Here is a 20,748-nt window from a genome sequence, read left to right as displayed (position 1 = left end):
ACTAATCCCTTTCCCTTCCATTATTTAATTTCACAACAACCTATCCAGTTACACAACTTATCCAGTTTGAGACTGCGTTTCTTTGTGTGTGGATCTGCTGTCTTCCCCTGTAACCTGCATCTCGTGATAAAGGGTCCTAGGCCTTTCTGCTCACTGCTGTATCCCAGACACCCTCCCTTTCCCCCAGACATGGTTTGGTGTCAGGCGCAGAGAAAGCCCCAGGAACTACTGATTGATCAGGCTCCCAGGATCTATAGATGGAGTGACCTGACGAGGACACAGGCGCAGGGGCAGAGTGCGATGACTTGGTCGACGTCCGCAGCGAGTCACGTGTAGAGAGAAGCAGGCAGGAAGCGGACTCGAGGGCCTGACTCCTGACCCGAAGCCCAGGATCATTTCTTGGCCAGCTGCCTGCATCCTCCCCAAACGGGCGAGAGAAATGGGAGAGTGCGCACGCAGTGACTGGTCTCAGACCTCGGGAGATTTCGCCGAAATGCTGGGCCCGGGGGCCAGAGAAACCGGCAGTGCAAGAAAGGCCACATCTCTTTTCCCACCTGCCCTGCGGCCACGCAGGACTACATTTCCCAGCAGCCTCTACACCGCGCACTGTCCCTGCCACGCGGCTTGCGCCTCCGCCGACAGCCCACTGGGGGCGCTGCGGGAACCCCTCCGCCGCCCCGTAGAAATCTCCGCGGCCCCGAGGCCGCTTGCTTCCTGTTTGTCCGACGAGGAGACATGGCGGCGGCGCCGGCGGCGGCTGGGTCCGGAGCCGGCCGTGGGCGACGGTCGGCAGCCACAGTGGCGGCTTGGGGCGGATGGGGCGGCCGGCCGCGGCCCAGTAACATTCTGCTGCAGCTGCGGCAGGGCCAGCTGACCGGCCGGGGCCTGGTCCGGGCGGTGCAGGTACGAGGCTGGACCAGGAGGGGCGGGGCGGGGCGGACCAGGCGGGAGCTGGCGGGGTGCCGGGGAAGAGGCCTTTCCAGGCCGCCGCTGGACGGGCCAGACCCCTTTTGGCTGGCCGCAAGGCCTCCTTGTGAGCTGCCCGGACGCTCTCAGCCGCAGCGGGGCCGTATGAAGCAGCTGGCTTGCTGTCCCTTGTCAGGGGCCGAGCGGGGCTGGGCTGCTGTGGGCACTGATGGCGTGTACGAACGCTGGGCCCAGTTTCTGGATCCTCCCTTCCTTGCGCCACGTCTACACGTCTGGGGGACCCTGGCGAGTTTGTTTTAGCCTCTATGGGCCTCGAGTTTCTCCCCTGTGTATTGGGCGTGGGGGAGGGGGTCATCATTGCAGCCCCCAAATGGTTCCCAAGCGTTTCATAAATGTCATTTTCTCAGGCCTTTTCTTGACACTCCTTCCCCTTTCTAAAGTAGGTCCCCATTGTTATTCTGTCACAGCTGCGAATTTATTTCGTTTACATTACTTTCTTAGTCTATAATTTCGTATTTCTTTGTTGTCTGCCTTTTTCTCGCCTGTCTCCCACATCAGGCCGAGTTCCAGCGGGTGCACAGACTGTATCTGGTTTGCCAATGCAGAGCGTCATGGTTAAGAGGGACTCTGGAGTCAGGCCTGGGTTCAAAGCCCTGCTCCTCTCTCTTGCTTGGGCAGATGACCTTTCTGTGCCTCAGTTTCCTCACTTGCAAGATGAAGATGAGAATTAGTAACCTACGTTTTAAGATTGTTGTGGAAATCAAAGGGGGCAACTGTGTAAAGCCTTTGGTGCTTTACACAGTTGGTGCATTGCTGGTGCATAGTAAGGGCTGAAGGTAGTTAATATTAAGCATCTGATTTATAACAGGTGCCCAACATACGATTATTGTTATTTTTGAGTGAGCGAAGGACACTGCTTTAGGGTAAACCAGGTTGAATAGGACCTAGTCTCCTACTTCTTCCACCCTCCCCCACCCCAAACCTTGCTAACACCTGTAAAACAGTAGTTTTATTTAAAGACAGCTTTTTCGTAAAGGAAGTTTGAAGGGTACTCTAATAAAGTGGTTGGTGGGAGTGAGGTGGGAATTGGGCTAAAGGGGGAGAAAATGGGAGTGAGACTTTTCACAGTATAACTTTACTTAAATTTTATTTAAATATCACTTCCTCAAGTGACGAAAAGGATAAAATAAAGGCTAGATGGTCTGTGTGTATGGAGGATTGTGGACGAAAGGAGCAGTGAGTGAGAGATGTTTTCGTGGCCATCACACAACCATACATGAGCAGCCTTTTTCCGCCTTGTGGTGGTCTCTACCTGACTTAAGACCCTGTAATCCCAGCACTTTGGGAGGCCCAGGCAGGCAGATCGCTTGAGTCCAGGAATTCGAGACCAGCCCAAGCAACACGGCAAAATCCTGTCTCTACAAAAAAATTAGCCGGGTGTGGGGTGGTGCGTGCCTGTGGGAGGATGAGGTGGGAGGATTACCTGAGCCTGGGAGACGGAGATTGATGGAGTGAGACCCTGTCTTAAAAAAAAAAAATTCCTAGAAATACTTGGTCTTTCCTTCTTAGGCTAAGATACCTTACTGAGCTGGGTGTGTAGAGGCAGGCAGAAAGAGGACTAACTTTTAGTGAGCACATAACTTTAGAACAAGTATGGTGCAAGGCATATGTTATCTTTATTTAATGCTCAAGCTTTTGAGTTATGCTTCAAGACTCATTTGTTAATATGGATGAGGAAACTGAGGCTCAGAAAGGCTAGGTGATATGTTCCTAAACACCCCTCCTGATAATCAGTGTTCTGAGAGTAATAGGGAGCCACAGAAGTTCTTTAGCATAATAAATGAGGCAATTTAGGCACCTTAATTTGTTTCCAGTGCCAAATGACTTAGAATGGGAGGAGCCTAGAAAAGCTCTCCAGAGGCGGGGCACAGTGGCTCATGCCTGTAATCCTAGTACTTTGGGAGGTCGAGGCGGATGGATCATCTGAGGTCAGGAGTTTAAGACCAGTCTGGCCAACATGGCGAAGCCCTGTCTCTACTAAAAATACAAAAATTAGCCAGGCGTGGTGGTATGCACCTGTAATCCCAGCTACTCTGGAGGCTGAGGCGGGAGAATTGCTTGAACCTGGGAGGTGGAGGTTGTGAGCTGAGATCACGCCACTGCACTCCAGCATTCCAGCCTGGGTGACAGTGAGACTTTAATCTCAAAAAACAAAACAAAACAAAAAACACACCAGATACAACACTACTGGAATATTCTGGAGCCTGGTTTAGGCAGGTTATTGTGGTAACTGATGGTTGTATATAGGTATGGGAGCTATTTCAGAGGCTGAGATAGAGATACCCTGCCTGGATAAAATGTGAGGATAAAATGGGGACCTTCATCTTTCAAATACTGATATTCTTAGTTTTTTTAAAAAATTTATTTCATGCTGTGCCCTTCCTCTCCTCTCTCCCATCCTGCAGAATAAATTATTTGCTTACCCTTTTTTTTTTTGATGCAGGGTCTTGCTCTGTCACCCAGGCTGGAGTGCAGTGGCACGCTCAACTTCCTGGGTTCAAGTGATCCTCCCACCTTAGCCTCCCTGGTAGCTGGGACTACAGTGTGTACCTCCAAACCCTGTTAATTTTTGTATCTTTGGTAGAGACAGGGTTTCACTATGTTGCCCAGATTACCCATATTTTTATACCGTTATGGCATGTGGTATAGTAGGAAAAGACCAGAATAAAAAAATTTTTTTTTTTTAATTTTTTAGACAGAGTCTTGCTCTGTTGCCCAGGCTGGAGTGCAGTGGCACAATCTCGGTTCACTGCAATCTCCACCTCCTGGGTTCAAGCAATTCTCCTGCCTCAGCCTCCTGAGTAGCTGGGATTACAGGCGCGTGCCATCACACCCAGCTAATTTTTGTATTTTTAATGCAGACAGGGTTTCACCGTGTTGGTCAGGCTGGTCTTAAACTCCTTACATCATGATCCGCCTGCCTTGGCCTCCCAAAGTGCTAGGATTACAGGTGTAAGCCACTGTGCCTGGCCAAAATTTTTTAATCGTAGTAAACAAATATATAATATAGGCCAGGTACATTGGCTCATGTCTGTAATCCCAGCACTTTGGGAGACCAAGATGGGACCTGAACCAGTTTGAGTCAAGCCTGGACAATGTAGTGGAGCCCATCTCTACTACAAAAAAAAAATAATAATAACCAGGTGTGGGAATGCATGCGTGTAGTCCCAGCTGCTCAGGAGGCTGAGGTAGGAGGATCGCTTGAGCTTGGCAAGTCAAGGCTGCAGTGAGCCATGATCTCACCATTACACTGCAGCCTGGGCAACGGAATGAGACCCTGCTTCAAGCTATATACATATGTAAATATATATGTAAACATAAAATTTACCATCTTAACCATTTATAAGTGTAGAGGTCAGGCCCATTGTGGTGGTTTATGCTTGTAATCCCAGCACTTTGGGAGGATGAGGTGGGCGGATTACTTGAGCCCAGGAGTTTGAGACCAGCCTGGGCAACATGGTGAAACCCTGTATCTTTAGGGGGGGAAAAAAAGTGTATAGTTACGTAATGTGAAGTATATTCCCATTGTTGTGAAACAGATTCCAGAACTTTTTCGTCTTGCAAATCTGAAACTACCATTGAACAACTCCCCATTTCTCTCTCTCCCAGTCCCTGGTAACCATTCTTCTTCTTTCTGTTTTTATGAGTTTGACTAGTTTAGATAACCCCAGTATAATAATACAGTATTTGTCTTTTTGTGACTGGCTTATTTTACTTAACATAATGTCCTCAAGGATCATCTGTGGTATGGCATATGATGGAATTTCCTTGGGAAAAAAAATCAGATTTTAAGGTAAGGTGGACCTGAATTGAATCCTAGCAGAGTGGCCAAGGTTAAGTTACTTAACCTCTTTTAACTTCAGTTTCCTTATTTCTAAAGAGGTGATGATAACATCTATCCCATAAAGTTGTTAGGAGGATTAAATGAAATAATATGTTTTAAAAGCTTAACCAGTATGGCACATAGTAATAGTTGTTTAGTAAATAGTTTCTCTCAGCTAGTGGCTAATTAAACTGGGCTTCTTGAAGAGACTGTGTCTTATTTTTCATTGTATCTGCAGAGCCTGAAACCTTGCCAGCCATTTGATACTCAGGAAATGGCTTGAATTGAAATACCATGTCCTCAGTCTAATTTATGTCTAGATTTACTCGCCAAGCAATCTCATGGCTTTAAAGAGTTCCAGAGTCAAATTACCTAGGTTTGAAACCTGGCTCTGGTATTTACTTACTGTGTGTCTTTAGGCAAGTTACTTAATCTGTTTATGCCTAAGTTTATTCATTTGTAAAGTAAGTATCATAGGACCTGACCTTCCAAGGTTGTGGTGAGGACCAAGTGAGTTACACATATAAAGCACTTAAAATAGTGACTGAAACGTACTTCCTCAGCTGTAAGTACATTGCTTACTGCTGTAAAGATTAGCTTGTATTGTTATTAATAACTGCTCTATACTCTGAGGGACCCTAAGTTTCTGTTTCCATTCCTGTTTCTCCTTTTAGCTCTGGGTGGGTAGGTATATCCAGTTGCTTTCTCAGCATTTCCACTTTGATGTCTAATGGGCATCTCAAACTTAGTATATTGACAGCCAAAATCCTCTCCCTTTTCCACCAGACCTGATCTTCTCCATCTGCCTAAATGGGGCATAAGGAAAGCCTGGGTCATGACTACAGGCCACATGATTTATAATGGGTCAATTCTACTTGGATTTTAGTTTGCCTTATTTTCTTCCCTTCCTTTTGTTCTGCCCTCTGTCAAGGCAGTAAAATACGCTGGGGTGGTACTTTGGAGTTTACTGAGCCTTTTCATATTCATCAGCACATTTGATGCTTAATACAGATCAGATCTTATAAATCCTTTGCTTAAAACTCTCCAGCCTCATCTCATTGTGGTTGATAGAATCAATTCTGGATTCCTTACCATGGGCGTACAAGGCCCGGAATGATCAGTAGGAGTTGAAGGAAAGGACAGACTGAGTAAACCCTGGGCTCTAGGGTAGTGCAACTCACATTACAGGTCATGACCCACCATCCCTAGATACCCTTCAGTTTGGCAGTCTGGTGACAGACTGGGTTGTGGGATGCTGTTAAATTTCCCACATGCCAGTCATTGCTTCCTTTATGATTATTGGCATATCTAAATGCACCTGAGTGTTACTTTATATTTTTTTCTTTAGATTCACTGCCTTTTTTTTTTTTTTTTTTTTGAGATGGGGTCTTGCTCTGTCACCCAGGCTGCAGTGTAGTGCACGATCTCGGCTCACTGCAACTTCCGCTTCCCGGGTTCAAGTGATTCTCCTGCCTCAGCCTCCTGAGTAGCTGGGACTATAGGCGTGTGCTACCATGCCCGGCTAGTTTTTGTGTTTTTAGTAGAGACAAGGTTTCACCGTGCTGGCCAGGCTGGTCTCAAACTCATGACCTCGTGATCTGCCCACCACAGCCTCCTAAAATGCTGGGATTACAGACGTGAACTGCCACACCCAGCCAGATTCACTAGCTTTTTCATTAGGCACTACTTGTTTTTTTTTATTTTTTATTTTTTATTTTTTTATTTTTTGAGACGGAGTGTTGCTCTGTCACCCAGGCTGGAGTGCAGTGGCGCGATCTCGGCTCACTGCAAGCTCCGCCTCCTGGGTTTATGCCATTCTCCTGCCTCAGCCTCCCGAGTAGCTGGGACTACAGGCACCCGCCACCTCGCCCGGCTAGTTTTTTGTATTTTTAGTAGAGACGGGGTTTCACCGTGTTAGCCAGGATGGTCTCGATCTCCTGACCTCATGATCCGCCCGCCTCGGCCTCCCAAAGTGCTGGGATTACAGGCATGAGCCACCGTGCCTGGCCTAATTGTTTTAGCCTCATTCTAAGCATTAGTATTTATGAAACCTAGGCATTTAAGTCAAATAAACCTTCCCTTGCTTTTCAAAAGTCATTTGATACTGAAAAACTGATTAGGATAAAGTCTCATTCATATACATGTATATATACACACACACATATATATATGTATATATGTAGATATATATATGTGCCATTCATTTCAATGGGAAGTTTTTGTATTCACAAGCCCTAAAATTTACTCCTAATTTTACTGAATCATACCACATTAAAGGAGACGCAAGTATTCAGTGGTTTACATGCATTGTCAAAATAACCCAACAAGGTATTTTATCTTCATTATCCTTTAAGGTATCTATTTAGACCGAGTGTGGTGGCTCACACCTGTAATTCTAGCACTTTGGGAGACCAAGCTAGACGGATTCTTTAAGCTCAGGAGTTCAAGACCAGCCTGGGCAAGATGGGTGGAACCCCATCTTTACTAAAAATACAAAAAATTATCCGGGCATGGTGGTGCATGCCTGTAATCCCAGCTACTTGGTGGTGGGGGGGTGGGTGGGGGGCCAGGAGGGGGAAGGGGCCGGGCTGAGGCGGGAGGATCACTTGAGCCCAGGAGGCAGAGGTTGCAGTGAGATTGCACGAGACCCTTGCATTTAGTATGACATTTTGAGGCATTAGATATCTTACACTTAGGATTAAAGAAACAAGATGCATATTTATCTTCATGGAATTTAGCCTTTAATTATTTTGAAAAACCGTATAATCAGTGGAAACTGTAAATGTCTAGAAATGTCACATTTGCTAAACAGCTTGACAGTTTAGAGGGTATGATGTAAGAGATTATCACTGCTGTCAACTGTTAAACCACAAGTACTTCAGGAGAAAACCCATATGATACCTGCCAGTAATTCAACTGTGAAGATGACTGAATGGTGGCACTTTCATCACAGTGCCAAGCTGTTCACAAGGAAAGCAAAATTCTGATGTTTTTTTTTTTTTTTTTAAGACAGGGTCTTGCTTCTGTTGCCCAGGCTGGAGTGTAGTGGTGCAAACTTGGTTTACTGAAACCTCCACCTCCTGGGCTCAAGCAGTCCTCCCACCTCAGCCTCCGGAGTATCTGGGACTATAGGCACATGCCACCACATGCAGCTCATTTTTGTATTTTTCTGTAGAGATGGGATTCTGCCATGTTGCCCAGGCTGGTCTTAAAACTCCTGGGATCAAGCAATGGGCCTGCTTTGGCCTCCCGATTGCTGGGATTGTGAGCATAAGCCACTGTGTCCAGCCCCAAATTATTCTTTTTAGATGAGAGTAAATGCCTTGTAAGACAATGCAGAAATAGTGAAGAAATTGCTTGTGAAGTCAAGTATTTGGACTGTGATTAGGTCTCTGAGTGTCATGAAGCTTGTAACAAAAGAACAGCAGTGCACTGCCCGCTTTGCACCTCTAAGTTCCATACTCCCAATGCTGTTCAGTGTCCATACTTAGCTATTTCTTTTGCAAGAGAAGAATCCAGGAAACAGGAGAGCCAGTATTTCTAAATAACAGGGTTATAAAGCTGTTTCTTTTCACTTTTAGATACTTCTATTTTCTTCGCTCTCGAAAAAGACTAGGATTTAATTCACACATTTGATTCCTTCTTACTCGTCTCCACTATTCTACCAATGTAGTTATATCACGGTTTTGGCTGTTGTTAAGTATTTACATTATGATGTTAGCATTATTGTTTACAGCAGGGCCATATATTGTACAATTATATATGTTTTGTATAATTTTGTTTTTTTGTCGTGTTAAAAACAGTCCTCTTCCATTTTTTAAATCGAAGGATAAATATACTTATACCCTGTATAGCCTTTTGACTTTCATTAGCATAATAGTGCATCCTTTATTTTACTGTTTTTAAATTTGTATTAATGGGGTACAAGTGAAATTTTGCTACATTGGTGTATTGCATGGTGGTGAAGTCAGGGAATAATGCAGTAATGCATCCTTTTAATTTGTTTGGCTTTCTGTATACCTTTTTTTTTTTTTTTTTTTGAGACGGAGTCTTGCACTGTTGCCCAGCTGGAATGCAATGGCACGATCTCGGTTCCCTGCAACCTCTGCCTCCCAAGTAACTGGGATTATAGGTGCCCGCCACCATGTCTGGCTAATTTTTTTTTGTATTTTTAGTAGAGACAGGGTTTCACTATGTTGGCCAGGCTGGTCTCAAACTCCTGACCTCAGGTGATCCACCTGCCTCAGCCTCCCAAAGTGCTGGGATTACAGGTGTGAGCCACTGTGCCCACTTGCTTTCTGTATACTTATAATTTGTTCCTAAATTCTAAAACTTTTTAAAGAAATCATTTGAAGCCCTTCATTCTTCTACTGCAGTTTAGCAGTTTAGTTTAGTTACTAGGTCTGCTATACAGCTGAATTCTTGGGACTTCTCGTCTCCAAATCCAGAATATTTTTCTTTGTTTTCTCATGTTTTAGACCCTGTTTCCTGAATTGTCTTCCTTTTTCCTGGAGCACATTCTCTAGTAGCCTCCCAAGAAAGAGTACCTGGGAGGTAACTTTTTTTTTTTTTTTTTAAGCTTGCAGATCAGAAAATATCTTATTCTGACACTTGTATATTTAGTTTGGCTGGGTATAGAATTCTAAATTGGAAGTTATTTTCCTGTATTTTTTTTTTTTTTTTTTGGAGATAGAGTCTCCCTGTGTCTCCCAGACTGGAGTGCAGTGGCGTGATCTCAGCTCTTTGCAACCTCCGCCTCCTAGGTTCAAGCGATTCTCCTGCCTCAGCCTCCCCTAGTAGCTGGATTACAGGCGCCCGCCATCATGCCCAGCTAATTTTTTTTTGGTGTTTTTAGTAGAGATGGGGTTTCACCATGTTAGTCAGGCTAGTCTTGAACTCTTGACCCCAGGTGATCTGCCCACCTCGACCTCCCAAAGTGCTGGGATTACAGACGTGAGCCACTGTGCCTGGCCAAGAGTGTATTATAGTTTTCTTTGTAGCCGTCTTGCATAACTTTGTTAGATTTATTCCTTAGCATTTTTAAAAGTGGTATTATAAGTAGTGTTTTTTAAACTACATTTAAAAATTGTAGCTGTTAATATAAAAATGTGATATATTTTTATATTATTCCTTTATATTGCTGTAATAGTTGATAATTTACATTTAGATTCTTTCAGATTGTATACCTGTACAGTCGTCTGTGAATATTGTATCATCTGCAAATGAATCTTTTATCCTTAACAATCTTAAGTCGGGCCGGGCGCAGTGGCTCAAGCCTGTAATCCCAGCACTTTGAGAGGCCGAGACGGGCGGATCACAAGGTCAGGAGATTGAGACCATCCTGGCTAACCCGGTGAAACCCCGTCTCTACTAAAAAAATACAAAAAACTAGCTGGGCGAGGTGGTGGGCGCCTATAGTCCCAGCTACTTGGGAGGCTGAGACAGGAGAATGGCGTGAACCCGGGAGGCGGAGCTTGCAGTGAGCTGAGATCCGGCCACTGTACTCCACCCTGGGCGGCAGAGCGAGACTCCGTGCCGTCTCAAAAAAAAAAAAAAAAAAAAAAAAAATCTTATGTCTTCTATATATCTTGCCTTACTCTGCTGCCTGAGACCTCCAGTATGATGAATAGAAGTAGCATGTTCCTGATCTAAGAGGGAAAAAACCTTAAACATTTTGTCATTAAGTGTGATGTTTGCAGTCGGTTTTCTGTGGATACCTGTTAACAGAAATTCATTTTTTTTCAGTTTGAGTTTATCATGAATGGATGTTGAATTTTATCAGATGCTTTTTCTGTATCAATTGAGGTATTCATATCATTATTCTCGTTTTTGTTATCAATATGTTGAATTGCATGGAATAAAATTTTCAAATATTAAACCAACTTTTAATTTCTGATACAAATTTTAAATTTAATTCAGTTTTTGAATTAGGGTTTTTTCTTTACATCGTCATTAGTGAAACCGGCCTGCAGTTTTCCTTTTGACAGGTTTTGGTATCAGGGTTATAGTGGTCACTAAGCATGCCTTAAGTTGTACCTCATCAGTTTGAATGTGTAGTATTTTCATTATCTTTCAGGATATTTTCATATCTCCACTTTGATTTTTTCTTTGACTCGTGCATTTTTGAGAAGTATATTGTTTTCCAAACATGGGGATTTTATAATTATCTTTCTGATGTGGAACATAGTCTGTATTTCAGTTCATTTAAATGTATTGAATTTGCTGTATGGCCTACCAGCTGGTCATTTTGCAGATGTTCTCTTTATATTTGTAAAGGACGTGTAGAGTGCATTTACTAGATATACTGCTCGAGGTGTGTCCGTTTTGTTTAATTGTGTTAAAATATTCTATATTCTCACTAATTTTTGTCTGTATGTGTCAGTTTTTGAAAAAGATATGTAAAATCTCCCATTACGATTATGGATTTCTTTATTTCTCCTTTTAGCCTTGTCAGTTTTTGCTTTATGTATGTTGAAGTTTTTATTAGATATTTTCGAATTTAGGACCATTAACATTATCCAGGTTGCCATTTTTATCCTTATTAAAGTGCCTGTCTCTGGTAGTACTTTTTTTTTTTTTTGAGATGGAGTCTCACTCTGTCACCCAGGCTGGAGTGCAGTGGTGCATTCTCGGTTCACTGCAACCTCTACCTCCTAGGTTCAAGCAATTCTCCTGCCTCAGCCTCCTGAGTAACTGGAATTACAGGCCTGTGCCACCATGCCCAGCTAATTTTGCGTTTTTAGTAGAGACAGGGTTTCACCATGTTGGCCAGTCTGGTCTCGAACTCCTGACCTAAGTGATCTACCTGTCTCGGTCTCCCAAAGTGCTGGGATTAAAGGCATGAGCCACCACACCTGGCTTGGTAATGATTTTTCTTTGCTCTTGCTGATTTTAATATAGTTATACTACCTTTTGGTATATGTTTACATTGTGTATTATTTCCCATTCTTTTAGCTTTTCTGTTCTCTGGTAAGTGGCATACTTTGTTTTTATTTTATTTTATTTTATTTTATTTTTTATTTATTTTTTGAGACAAGGTCTTATTCTGTCGCCCGGACTGGAGTATGGTACCAGATCACAGGTTACTGCAGTCTCGGCCTCCTAGCATCAAGGGATCCTCCTGCCTCAGCTGCCTAAGTAACTGGGATTACAGGCACACATTGCTGTGCCTAATTTTTTTTTTCTTTGGTAGAGACAGAGTTTCCCTGTGTTGCCCAGTCTGGTCTTTAACTCCTGGGCTCAAGCGATCTGTCTGTCTCTGCCTGCCAAAGTGCTGTAGTAACATGCATGAGCCACTGCAACTGGCCCAAACTTTGTTTTTAATTGGAGCATTTAGCACAGTTAGATTTAATATAATAACTGACATTTTGGTGTTTAAATATACTTGCTTAATACAATATTTGCTTTTTAAATGTCCTATTCTTTATTCCCTTTTCTCTTCTTTTTTAAAATATTTCTTAAACAGCTTTATTGAGGCATAATTTATATACAATAAAATTTACCCATTATAAGTTTACAATTCGGCTGGGCGCAGTAGCTCAAGCCTGTAATCCCAGCACTTTGGGAGGCCGAGACGGGTGGATCACGAGGTCAGGAGATCGAGACTATCCTGGCTAACACGGTGAAACCCCGTCTCTACTAAAAAATACAAAAAACTAGCTGGGCGAGGTGGCGGGCTTCTGTAGTCCCAGCTACTCGGGAGGCTGAGGCAGGAGAATGGCGTGAACCCGGGAGGCGGAGCTTGCAGTGAGCTGAGATCCGGCCACTGCACTCCAGCCTGGGCGGCAGAGCGAGACGCCGTCTCAAAAAAAAAAAAAAAAGTTTACAATTCAGTGATTTTCAGCAAATTGATGAAGTTATGCAACCATCACCACAATCTGGTTTTAGAACATTGTCACCCTAAAAAGTTCGCTTATGTTCATTTATTTATTTAGTTTTTGTAGCAGCTTTATTGAGATGTAATTCACATATTGCACATATCACCCTTTTAAAGTGTACAAATTGGTAAACCGAGGAGATAAAAGGGTTTAAAAAAAAACAAAAGAAAAATGAAATGTACAAGTCAGTGGTTTTTACTGTATGCACAAAGTTATGCATCTGTCAATCACAGTCAATTTTAGAACATTTTATCACCCAAAGAAGAAACCTTGTATTCAGTAGCAGTTACTCCCCAATTTCCCCATCCCCACAACCTTTGCCAAGCAGTAATCTTTCTGTCTCTGGATATGCTTATTCTGGACATTTTAAATTAATAGAATCAAACAATATGTGGCCTTTTGAGACTGGCTTCTTTTAGTTTCGTTTTTGTTTTTGTTTTTTTTTTAAAGATGGAGTCTCGCTTTGTTTTTGTTTCTGTTTCGAGACAAGGTCTGGCTTTATTGCCCAGGCTGGAGTGCAGTGGCGCAATCTTGGCTCCCTGCAACCTCTGCCTGCCAGGCTCAAGCCATTCTCCCACCTCAGCCTCCCGAGTAGCTGGTACTACAGGCATGTACCACCACACCTGGCTAATTTATATGTGTGTGTGTATATATGTGTGTGTGTGTGTGTGTGTGTGTATGTATATATGTATATATGTATTTTTTTTTTTTTGGCAGAGGTGGGGTTTCACCATGTTTCTCAGGCTGGTCGTGTACTTGTAAGCTCAAGGAATCTGTCCACCTTGGCCTCCCAAAGTGCTGGGATTACTTTGGCATCACAGGCATGAGACACTGTGCCCAGCTAGACACTGGCTTCTTTGGTTTAGCATAATGGTCTCAAGATTTATCCTTGTTATAGTTTCAGTACATCATTACTTTTTCTTGCTGAATAATATTCCATTGGATGGATATACTATATTTATTCATCAGTTGATGGACATTTGAATTGTTTCCACTCTTTGGTTATAATGATGTCTTTTTTTTTTTTTTGATCTCGCGCTGTCACCCGGGCTGGAGTGTAGTGGTGCTGTCATAGCTCACTGCGGCCTCATTCTCCTAAGCTCAAGTGATCTTCTCACCTCATCCTTCTGAGTAGCTGAGACCAGAGGTGTGCACCACCACGCTTGGCTAATTTTTTTGATTTTTAGTAGAGACGAGCTCTTGCTATGTTGCTCAGGCTGGTCTTGAACTCCTGAGCTCAAGCGATCCTCCTGCCTTGGCCTCCCAAAGTGCTAGGCAAATATCGAGGCAAAGAGTTCATAATACTCTTTTATCCTTCGAAGTCCATGGAGTCAGTAATAATAATTCCTCTTACGTATCGCATATTAGTAATTTGTGTTTCTGTCTTTTTTTCTTGATAAGCCTGGTTAGAGTTTATCAATTGTGTTAATCTTTTTAAAGGACTAACATTTGGTTTTGTTTTCTCTCTTGATTTTCTGTTTTCAATTTCAGTGATTTCTGCTCTCATTTTTATTTTTTTCTTCTGTTTGCTCTAGGCTTAAACTGCTCTTCTTTCTCTGGTTTACTAAGGTAGAAGCTTAGATTATTGACTATAGATATTTCTTCTTTTCTAATATATGCATTCAGTGATACAAACTTCTGGCTTATTACTGCTTTTGCTGCATCCCACAAATTTTGATAAGTTTTGTTTTCTTTTAGTTTAAAATATTTTAACTGTAAGAGTTGATTTGTCATTTTTTTGTCTGGCGGTTCTTTTAGGCAGTTTTTGCCTCATATTTTGACATGCTGTTGTTAGATGCATATATGTTAAGGATTGTTGTATCTTCTTGGAGAATTGACCCCTAATATTTTTGGAGTCATTTTTGGAGTCATATTCTTGGTGAATTGACCCCTAATAATTTGTCATAACGACAAATTATGAAATGACCCACTTTATTTCTGATAATTTTTTTTTATGAAGCCTGCTTTGAAATTAATATAACTACTCCATCTTTCTTTTTACACGATTTATCTTTCTCCATCCACTTATTTTTTTATTTTTTGAGACAGAGTCTTGCTCTGTCACCCAAGCTGGAGTGCAATGGCGTCATCTTGGCTGACTGCAACCTCTGCCTCCTGAGTTCAAGCAGTTCTCCTGCCTCAGCCTCTCGAGCAGCTGGGATTACGGGCACTTCCCGCCACACTCGGCTAATTTTTGTATTTTTAGTAGAGACGGGGTTTTATCATGTTGGCCAGGCTGGTCTCAAACTTCCTGACTTCAGGTGATCCACCTGCCCTGGCTTCGCAGAGTGTTGGGATTATAGGTGTGAGCCACCGTGCTCGGCCTTTCCCCTTACTTTTAACGTATCTGTATGTATATTTAAGTGAGTTTCTTGTAGACAGCACATTGTTGGATCTTGGTTTTTTAAAATCCATTCTTGTAGTCTCTGTCCTTTGTTTAGACCATTCATAGATATTTACAGCGATTATTGATATAGTTGGATTAATATATACCATGTTTGTTTTATTATACTTGTTATTTGTTTATCTTCTCCTCTTTTCCTGCCTTTTATGGGCTTAACTGTGCAGTTTATATGGTTCCATTATTTTTCATCTCTCAGCATATCAATTATTCTTCTTGTAAAAGTACTTTCAGCAGTTGCCCTAGAATTTCCAGTATATGTTTACTGTTAGTCTAAGTCCACTCTCAATGATATTGTGCTGTTTGTGAGTGGTACAAGAGTATTTCCAGTCCCTCCTTCTTACTACTTATAGTAATAGGTTGTTGGGGAGGTTTTGAAGATTTCTAGACAGAGGCCTTTTATAGTAGTGCTTAGAGAGAAATTTGTAACTGTCCTGGGTGGGTTTGGAAGTCAGCTGCTCTCCTTTGCCATATCAGCTATTATCAATAATACAATAATATGTTTTCTCTTTTTTTTTAACTCACAGTTCACTGAGACTTTTTTGACAGAGAGGGACAAACAATCCAAGTGGAGTGGAATTCCTCAGCTGCTCCTCAAGCTGCATGCCACCAGCCACCTCCACAGTGACTTCGCTGAGTGCCAAAACATCCTCAAGGTAACTCTTAAGGAACTTGGAGGGGTGTATTCAGGGACTCTAGGTGACACAAGCTGTCTGCTTTTTTTTCCCTTCTGTTGGCTTTTAAAAATAGCCTCTTTTTACTGTGTAAGCTATAGAAAATTTGAGAAATTCAGAAAAAGTACAAAGAAGAAAATAAACATCACCTATAATCCCATCATCCCAAGATAATCACCGTTAGGTTCCCTGTGTTATCCTTCTGGTCTCTATGTGTGTTTATTTTGTGGCAGGGCTTCCTTAATTTTGGGAGGTCAGCACTATCCTGCGATTCAGATGACATTCTTTTTGAAAACGGTTTAGAAGGCTGGGCGAGGTGGCTCACGCCTGTAATCCCAGTACTTTGGGAGGCTGAGGCGGGCGGATCATGAAGTCAGGAGATCGAAACTAAAAATACAAAAAAAATTAGCCGTGTGTGGTGGCAGGCACCTGTAGTCTCAGCTACTCGGGAGGCTGAGGCAGGAGAATGGCATGAACTTGGGAGGTGGAGCTTGCAGTGAGCCAAGATTGCGTCACTTCACTCCAGCCTGGGCAACAGAGCAAGACTCCAAAAAAAAAAAAGTAGAAAAGGGTTTAGAAGATTCCATATTGCTGAAGGCTCATGGAAGGGGCCTTGTGGTTGTTGATTATTATTACTAACATAAGAAGATTGAAAGTCCCAGGTTTGATGATTGGGAAATGAGTGGAAAGAGCACAGAGACATTATGCTAGGGTAATTGTTCTCAAACTGGAGTGTGTTTGTGAATCACCTAAAGAGCTTTTTAAAACAGAACTCTGGGCCCCACCCCTGAAATTCTGATTCAGTAGGGCTGGAGTTATTTTATCAAACTTTAGCGGTAGTTTGGATCTAAATTTGAATTTAGAGCACCAGCTCTAATGCAGGTAAAACCCCTGTAAGTTGGGGGTCTGGTTCCAAGATGGCCGAATAGGAACAGCTCCAGTCTACGGCTTCCAGCATGAGCAATGCAGAAGACGGTGATTTCTGCATTTCCAACTGAGGTACTGGGTTCATCTCACTGGGGCTTGTCGGACAGTGGGTGCAGTCCACGGAGTGTTAGCTGAAGCAGGGTGGGGCATTGCCTCACCTGGGAAGTGCAAGAGGTCAGGGAATTCCCTTTCCCAGCCAAGGGAAGCCATGACAGACAGTACCGAGAAAATCAGGACACTCCCACCCTAATACTGCGCTTTTCCAATGGTCTTAGCAAACGGCACACAAGGAGATTATATCCTGTGCCTGGCTCTGAGGGTCCCACGCCCACGGAACCTCGCTCACGGCTAGCTCAGCAATCTCAGATTGAACTGCAAGGCGGCAGTGAGGCTGGGGGAGGGGCGTCCATCATTGCTGAGGCTTGAGTAGGTAAACAAAGCGGCCAGGAAGCTGGAACTGGGTGAAGCCCACCGCAGCTCAAGGAGGCCTACCTGCCTCTGTAGACTCCACCTCTGGGGACAGAGCATAACTGAACAAAAGGCAGCAGAAACTTCTGCAGACTTAAATGTCCCTGTCTGACAGCTTTGAAGAGAGTAGTGGTTCTCCCAGCACGGAATATGAGATCTGAGAACGGACAGACTGCCTCCTCAAGTGGGTCCCTGACCCCCGAGTAGCCTAACTGGGAGACACCTCCCAGTAGGGGCTGACTGACATCTCATACAGCTGGGTGCCCCTCTGAGACGAAGCTTCCAGAGAAAGGATCAGGCAGCAAAATTTGCCATTCTGCAATATTTGCTGTTCTGCATCCTCTGCTGATAATACCCAGGCAAACGGGGTCTGGAGTGGACCTCCAGCAAACTCCAGCAGACCTGCAGCTGATGGTCCTGAATGTTAGAAGGAAAACTAACAAACAGAAAGGACATCCACACCAAAACCCCATCTGTACGTCACCATCATCAAAGACCAAAGATAGATAAAACCACAAAGATGGGGAGAAACCAGAGCAGAAAAGCTGAAAATTCTAAAACTCAGAGCGCCTCTTCTCCTCCAAAGGAACACAGCTCTTGGCCAGCAACGGAACAAAGCTGGATGGAGAATGACTTTGACGAATTGAGAGAAGAAGTCTTCAGAAGATCGATAATAACAAACTTCTCCAAGCTAAAGTAGAATGTTCAAACCCATCACAAAAAAGCTAAAAACCTTGAAAAAAGATTAGATGAATGGCTAACTAGAATAAACAGCATAGAGAAGACCTTAAATGAGCTGATGGAGCTGAAAACCGTGGCACGAGAACTACGTGACAAATGTACAAGCTTCAGTAGCCAATTCGATCAAGTGGAAAAAAGGGTATCAGTGATTGAAGATCAAATGAATGAAATGAAGCAAGAAGAAAAGTTTAGAGAAAAAAGAGTAAAAAGAAACTAACAAAGCCTCCAAGACATATGGGACTGTGTGAAAAGACTAAATCTGTGTCTGATTGGTGTACCTGAAAGTGACGGGGAGAATGGAACCAAGTTGGAAAACACTCTTCAGGATATTATCCAGGAGAACTTCCCCAACCTAGCAAGGCAGGCCAACATTCAAATTCAGGAAATACAGAGAACGCCACAAAGATACTCCTTGAGAAGAGCAACTCCAAGACACATAATTGTCAAATTCACCAAAGTTGAAATGAAGGAAAAAATTTTAAGGTCAACCGGAGAGAAAGATCGGGTTACCCACAAAGGGAAGCCCATCAGACTAACAGCGGATGTCTCATCAGAAACTCTACAAGTCAGAAGAGAGTGGGGGCCGATATTCAACATTCTTAAAGAATTTTCAACTCAGAATTTCATATCCAGTCAAACTAAGCTTCACAAATGAAAGAGAAATAAAATCCTTTACAGACAAGCAAATGCTGAGAGATTTTGTCACCACCAGGCCTGCCTTACAAGAGCTCCTGAAGGAAGCACTAAACGTGGAAAGGAACAGCTGGTACCAGCCACTGCAAAATCATGCCGAATTGTAAAGACCATCGATGCTAGGAAGAAATTACATCAAATAATGAGCAAAATAAGCAGCTAACGTCATAATGACAGGATCAAATTCACACATAACACTAGTAACCTTAAATGTAAATGAGCTAAATGCTCCAATTAAAATACACAGACTGGCAAATTGGATAAAGAGTCAAGACCCATCAATGTGCTGTATTCAGGAAACCCATCTTACATGCAGAGACACACATAGGCTCAAAATAAAGGGATGGAGGAAAATCTACCAAGCAAATGGAAAACCAAAAAAAAGCCAGGGTTGCAATCCTAGTCTCTGATAAAACAGACTTTAAACCAACAAAGATCAAAAGAGACAAAGAAGGCCATTATCTAATGGTGAAGGGATCAGTTCAACAAGAAGAGCTAACTGTCCTAAATACATATGCACTCAATACAGGAGCACCAAAATTCATAAAGCAAGTCCTTAAGAGACCTACAAAGAGACTTAGACTCCCACACAATAATAATGGGAGACTTTAACACCCTACTGTCAACATTAGATCAAGGAGACAGAGGGTTAACAAGGATATCCAGGACTTGAACTCAGCTCTGCACCAAGTGGACCTAATAGACATCTACAGAACTCTCTACCCCAAATCAACAGAATATACGTTCTTCTCAGCACCACATCGCACTTATTCCAAAATTGACCACATAGATGGAAGTAAAGCACTCCTCAACAAATGTTTAAAAGAACAGAAATTATAACAGACTCTCTCTCAGACCACAGTGCAATCAAACTAGAACTCAGGATTAAGAAACTCACTCAAAACCATTCAACTACGTGGAAACTGAACAACCTGTTCCTGAATGACTACTGGGCATGTAACAAATTGAAGGCAGAAATAAAGATATTCTTTGAAACCAATGAAAACAAAGACAACATACTAGAATCTCTGGGACACATTTAAAGCAGTGTGTAGAGGGAAATTTATAGCACTAAATGCCTACAAGAGAAAGCAGGAAAGATGTAAAATTGACACCCTAACCACAATTTTAAAAACTAGAGAAGCAAGAGCAAACAAACTCAAAAGTTAGCAGAAGACAAAAAATAACTAAGATCAGAGCAGAACTGAAGGAGATAGAGGCACAAAAAACCCTTCAAAAAATCAATGAATCCAGGAGCTGGTTTTTTGAAAAGATCAACAAAATTGATAGACTGCTAGCAAGACTAATAAAGAAGAAAAGAGAGAAGAATCAAATAGATGCAATAAAAAATGATAAAGGGGATATTACCACCAATCTCACAGAAATACAAACTACCATCAGAGAATACTATAAACACCTCTACGCAAATAAAGTAGAAAATATAGAAGAAATGGATAAATTCCTGGACACATACACCCTCCCAAGACTAAACCAGGAAGAAGTTGAATCCCTGAATAGACCAATGATAGGCTCTGAAATTGAGGCAATAATTAATAGCCTACCAACCATAAAAAGTCCAGGACCAGATGAATTCACAACCAAATTCTACCAGAGGTACAAAGAGGAGCTGGTACCATTCCTTCTGAAACTATTCCAATCAATAGAAAAAGTGGGAATCCTCCCTAACTCATTTTATGAGTCCAGCATCATCATGATACCAAAGCCTGGCAGAGACACAACAAAAAATGAATTTTAGACCAATATCCCTGATGAGCATCGATGCAAAAGTTCTCAATAAAATACTGGCAAACCAAATCCAGCAGCACATCAAAAAGCTTATCCACCACGATCAAGTTGGCTTCATCCCTGGGATGCAAAGCTGGTTCAACATACACAAATCAATAAACGTAATCGATCATATAAACAGAACCAAAGATAAAAACTACATGATTATCTCAATAGGTGCAGAAAAGGCCTTTGACAAAGTTCAACAGCCCTTCATGCTAAAATATCTCAATAAACAAGTTATTGATGGTACATATCTCAGTAAGAACTATGACAGACCCACAGCTAATATCATACTGAATGGGCAAAAACTGGAAGCATTCCCGTTGAAAACTGGCACAAGACAGGGATGCCCTCTCTCACCACTCCTAT

At 42.6% G+C, this 20,748-nt stretch overlaps 1 protein-coding gene across 1 annotated transcript in view; it reads left to right on the top strand.

Moving 5' to 3' along the window:
- The first annotated feature begins 471 nt into the window (after positions 1 to 471).
- Positions 472 to 20,748, top strand: part of LOC116270802 (short transient receptor potential channel 4-associated protein-like) — a 59,303-nt gene continuing 39,026 nt past the window's right edge. The window contains exons 1-2 of the mRNA XM_031656705.1: positions 472 to 903; positions 15,616 to 15,744. Of these exons, the coding sequence (XP_031512565.1) occupies positions 736 to 903; positions 15,616 to 15,744 (297 nt within the window). The 5' untranslated portion in view covers positions 472 to 735. The remainder of the gene's footprint in view (positions 904 to 15,615; positions 15,745 to 20,748) is intronic.

Source organism: Papio anubis, chromosome 16, assembly GCF_008728515.1.
Source record: "Papio anubis isolate 15944 chromosome 16, Panubis1.0, whole genome shotgun sequence".
Lineage (NCBI taxonomy): Eukaryota > Metazoa > Chordata > Mammalia > Primates > Cercopithecidae > Papio > Papio anubis.
Note: the sequence above shows the minus strand (reverse complement) of the source record. Positions and strands in the feature narration are given on the sequence as shown.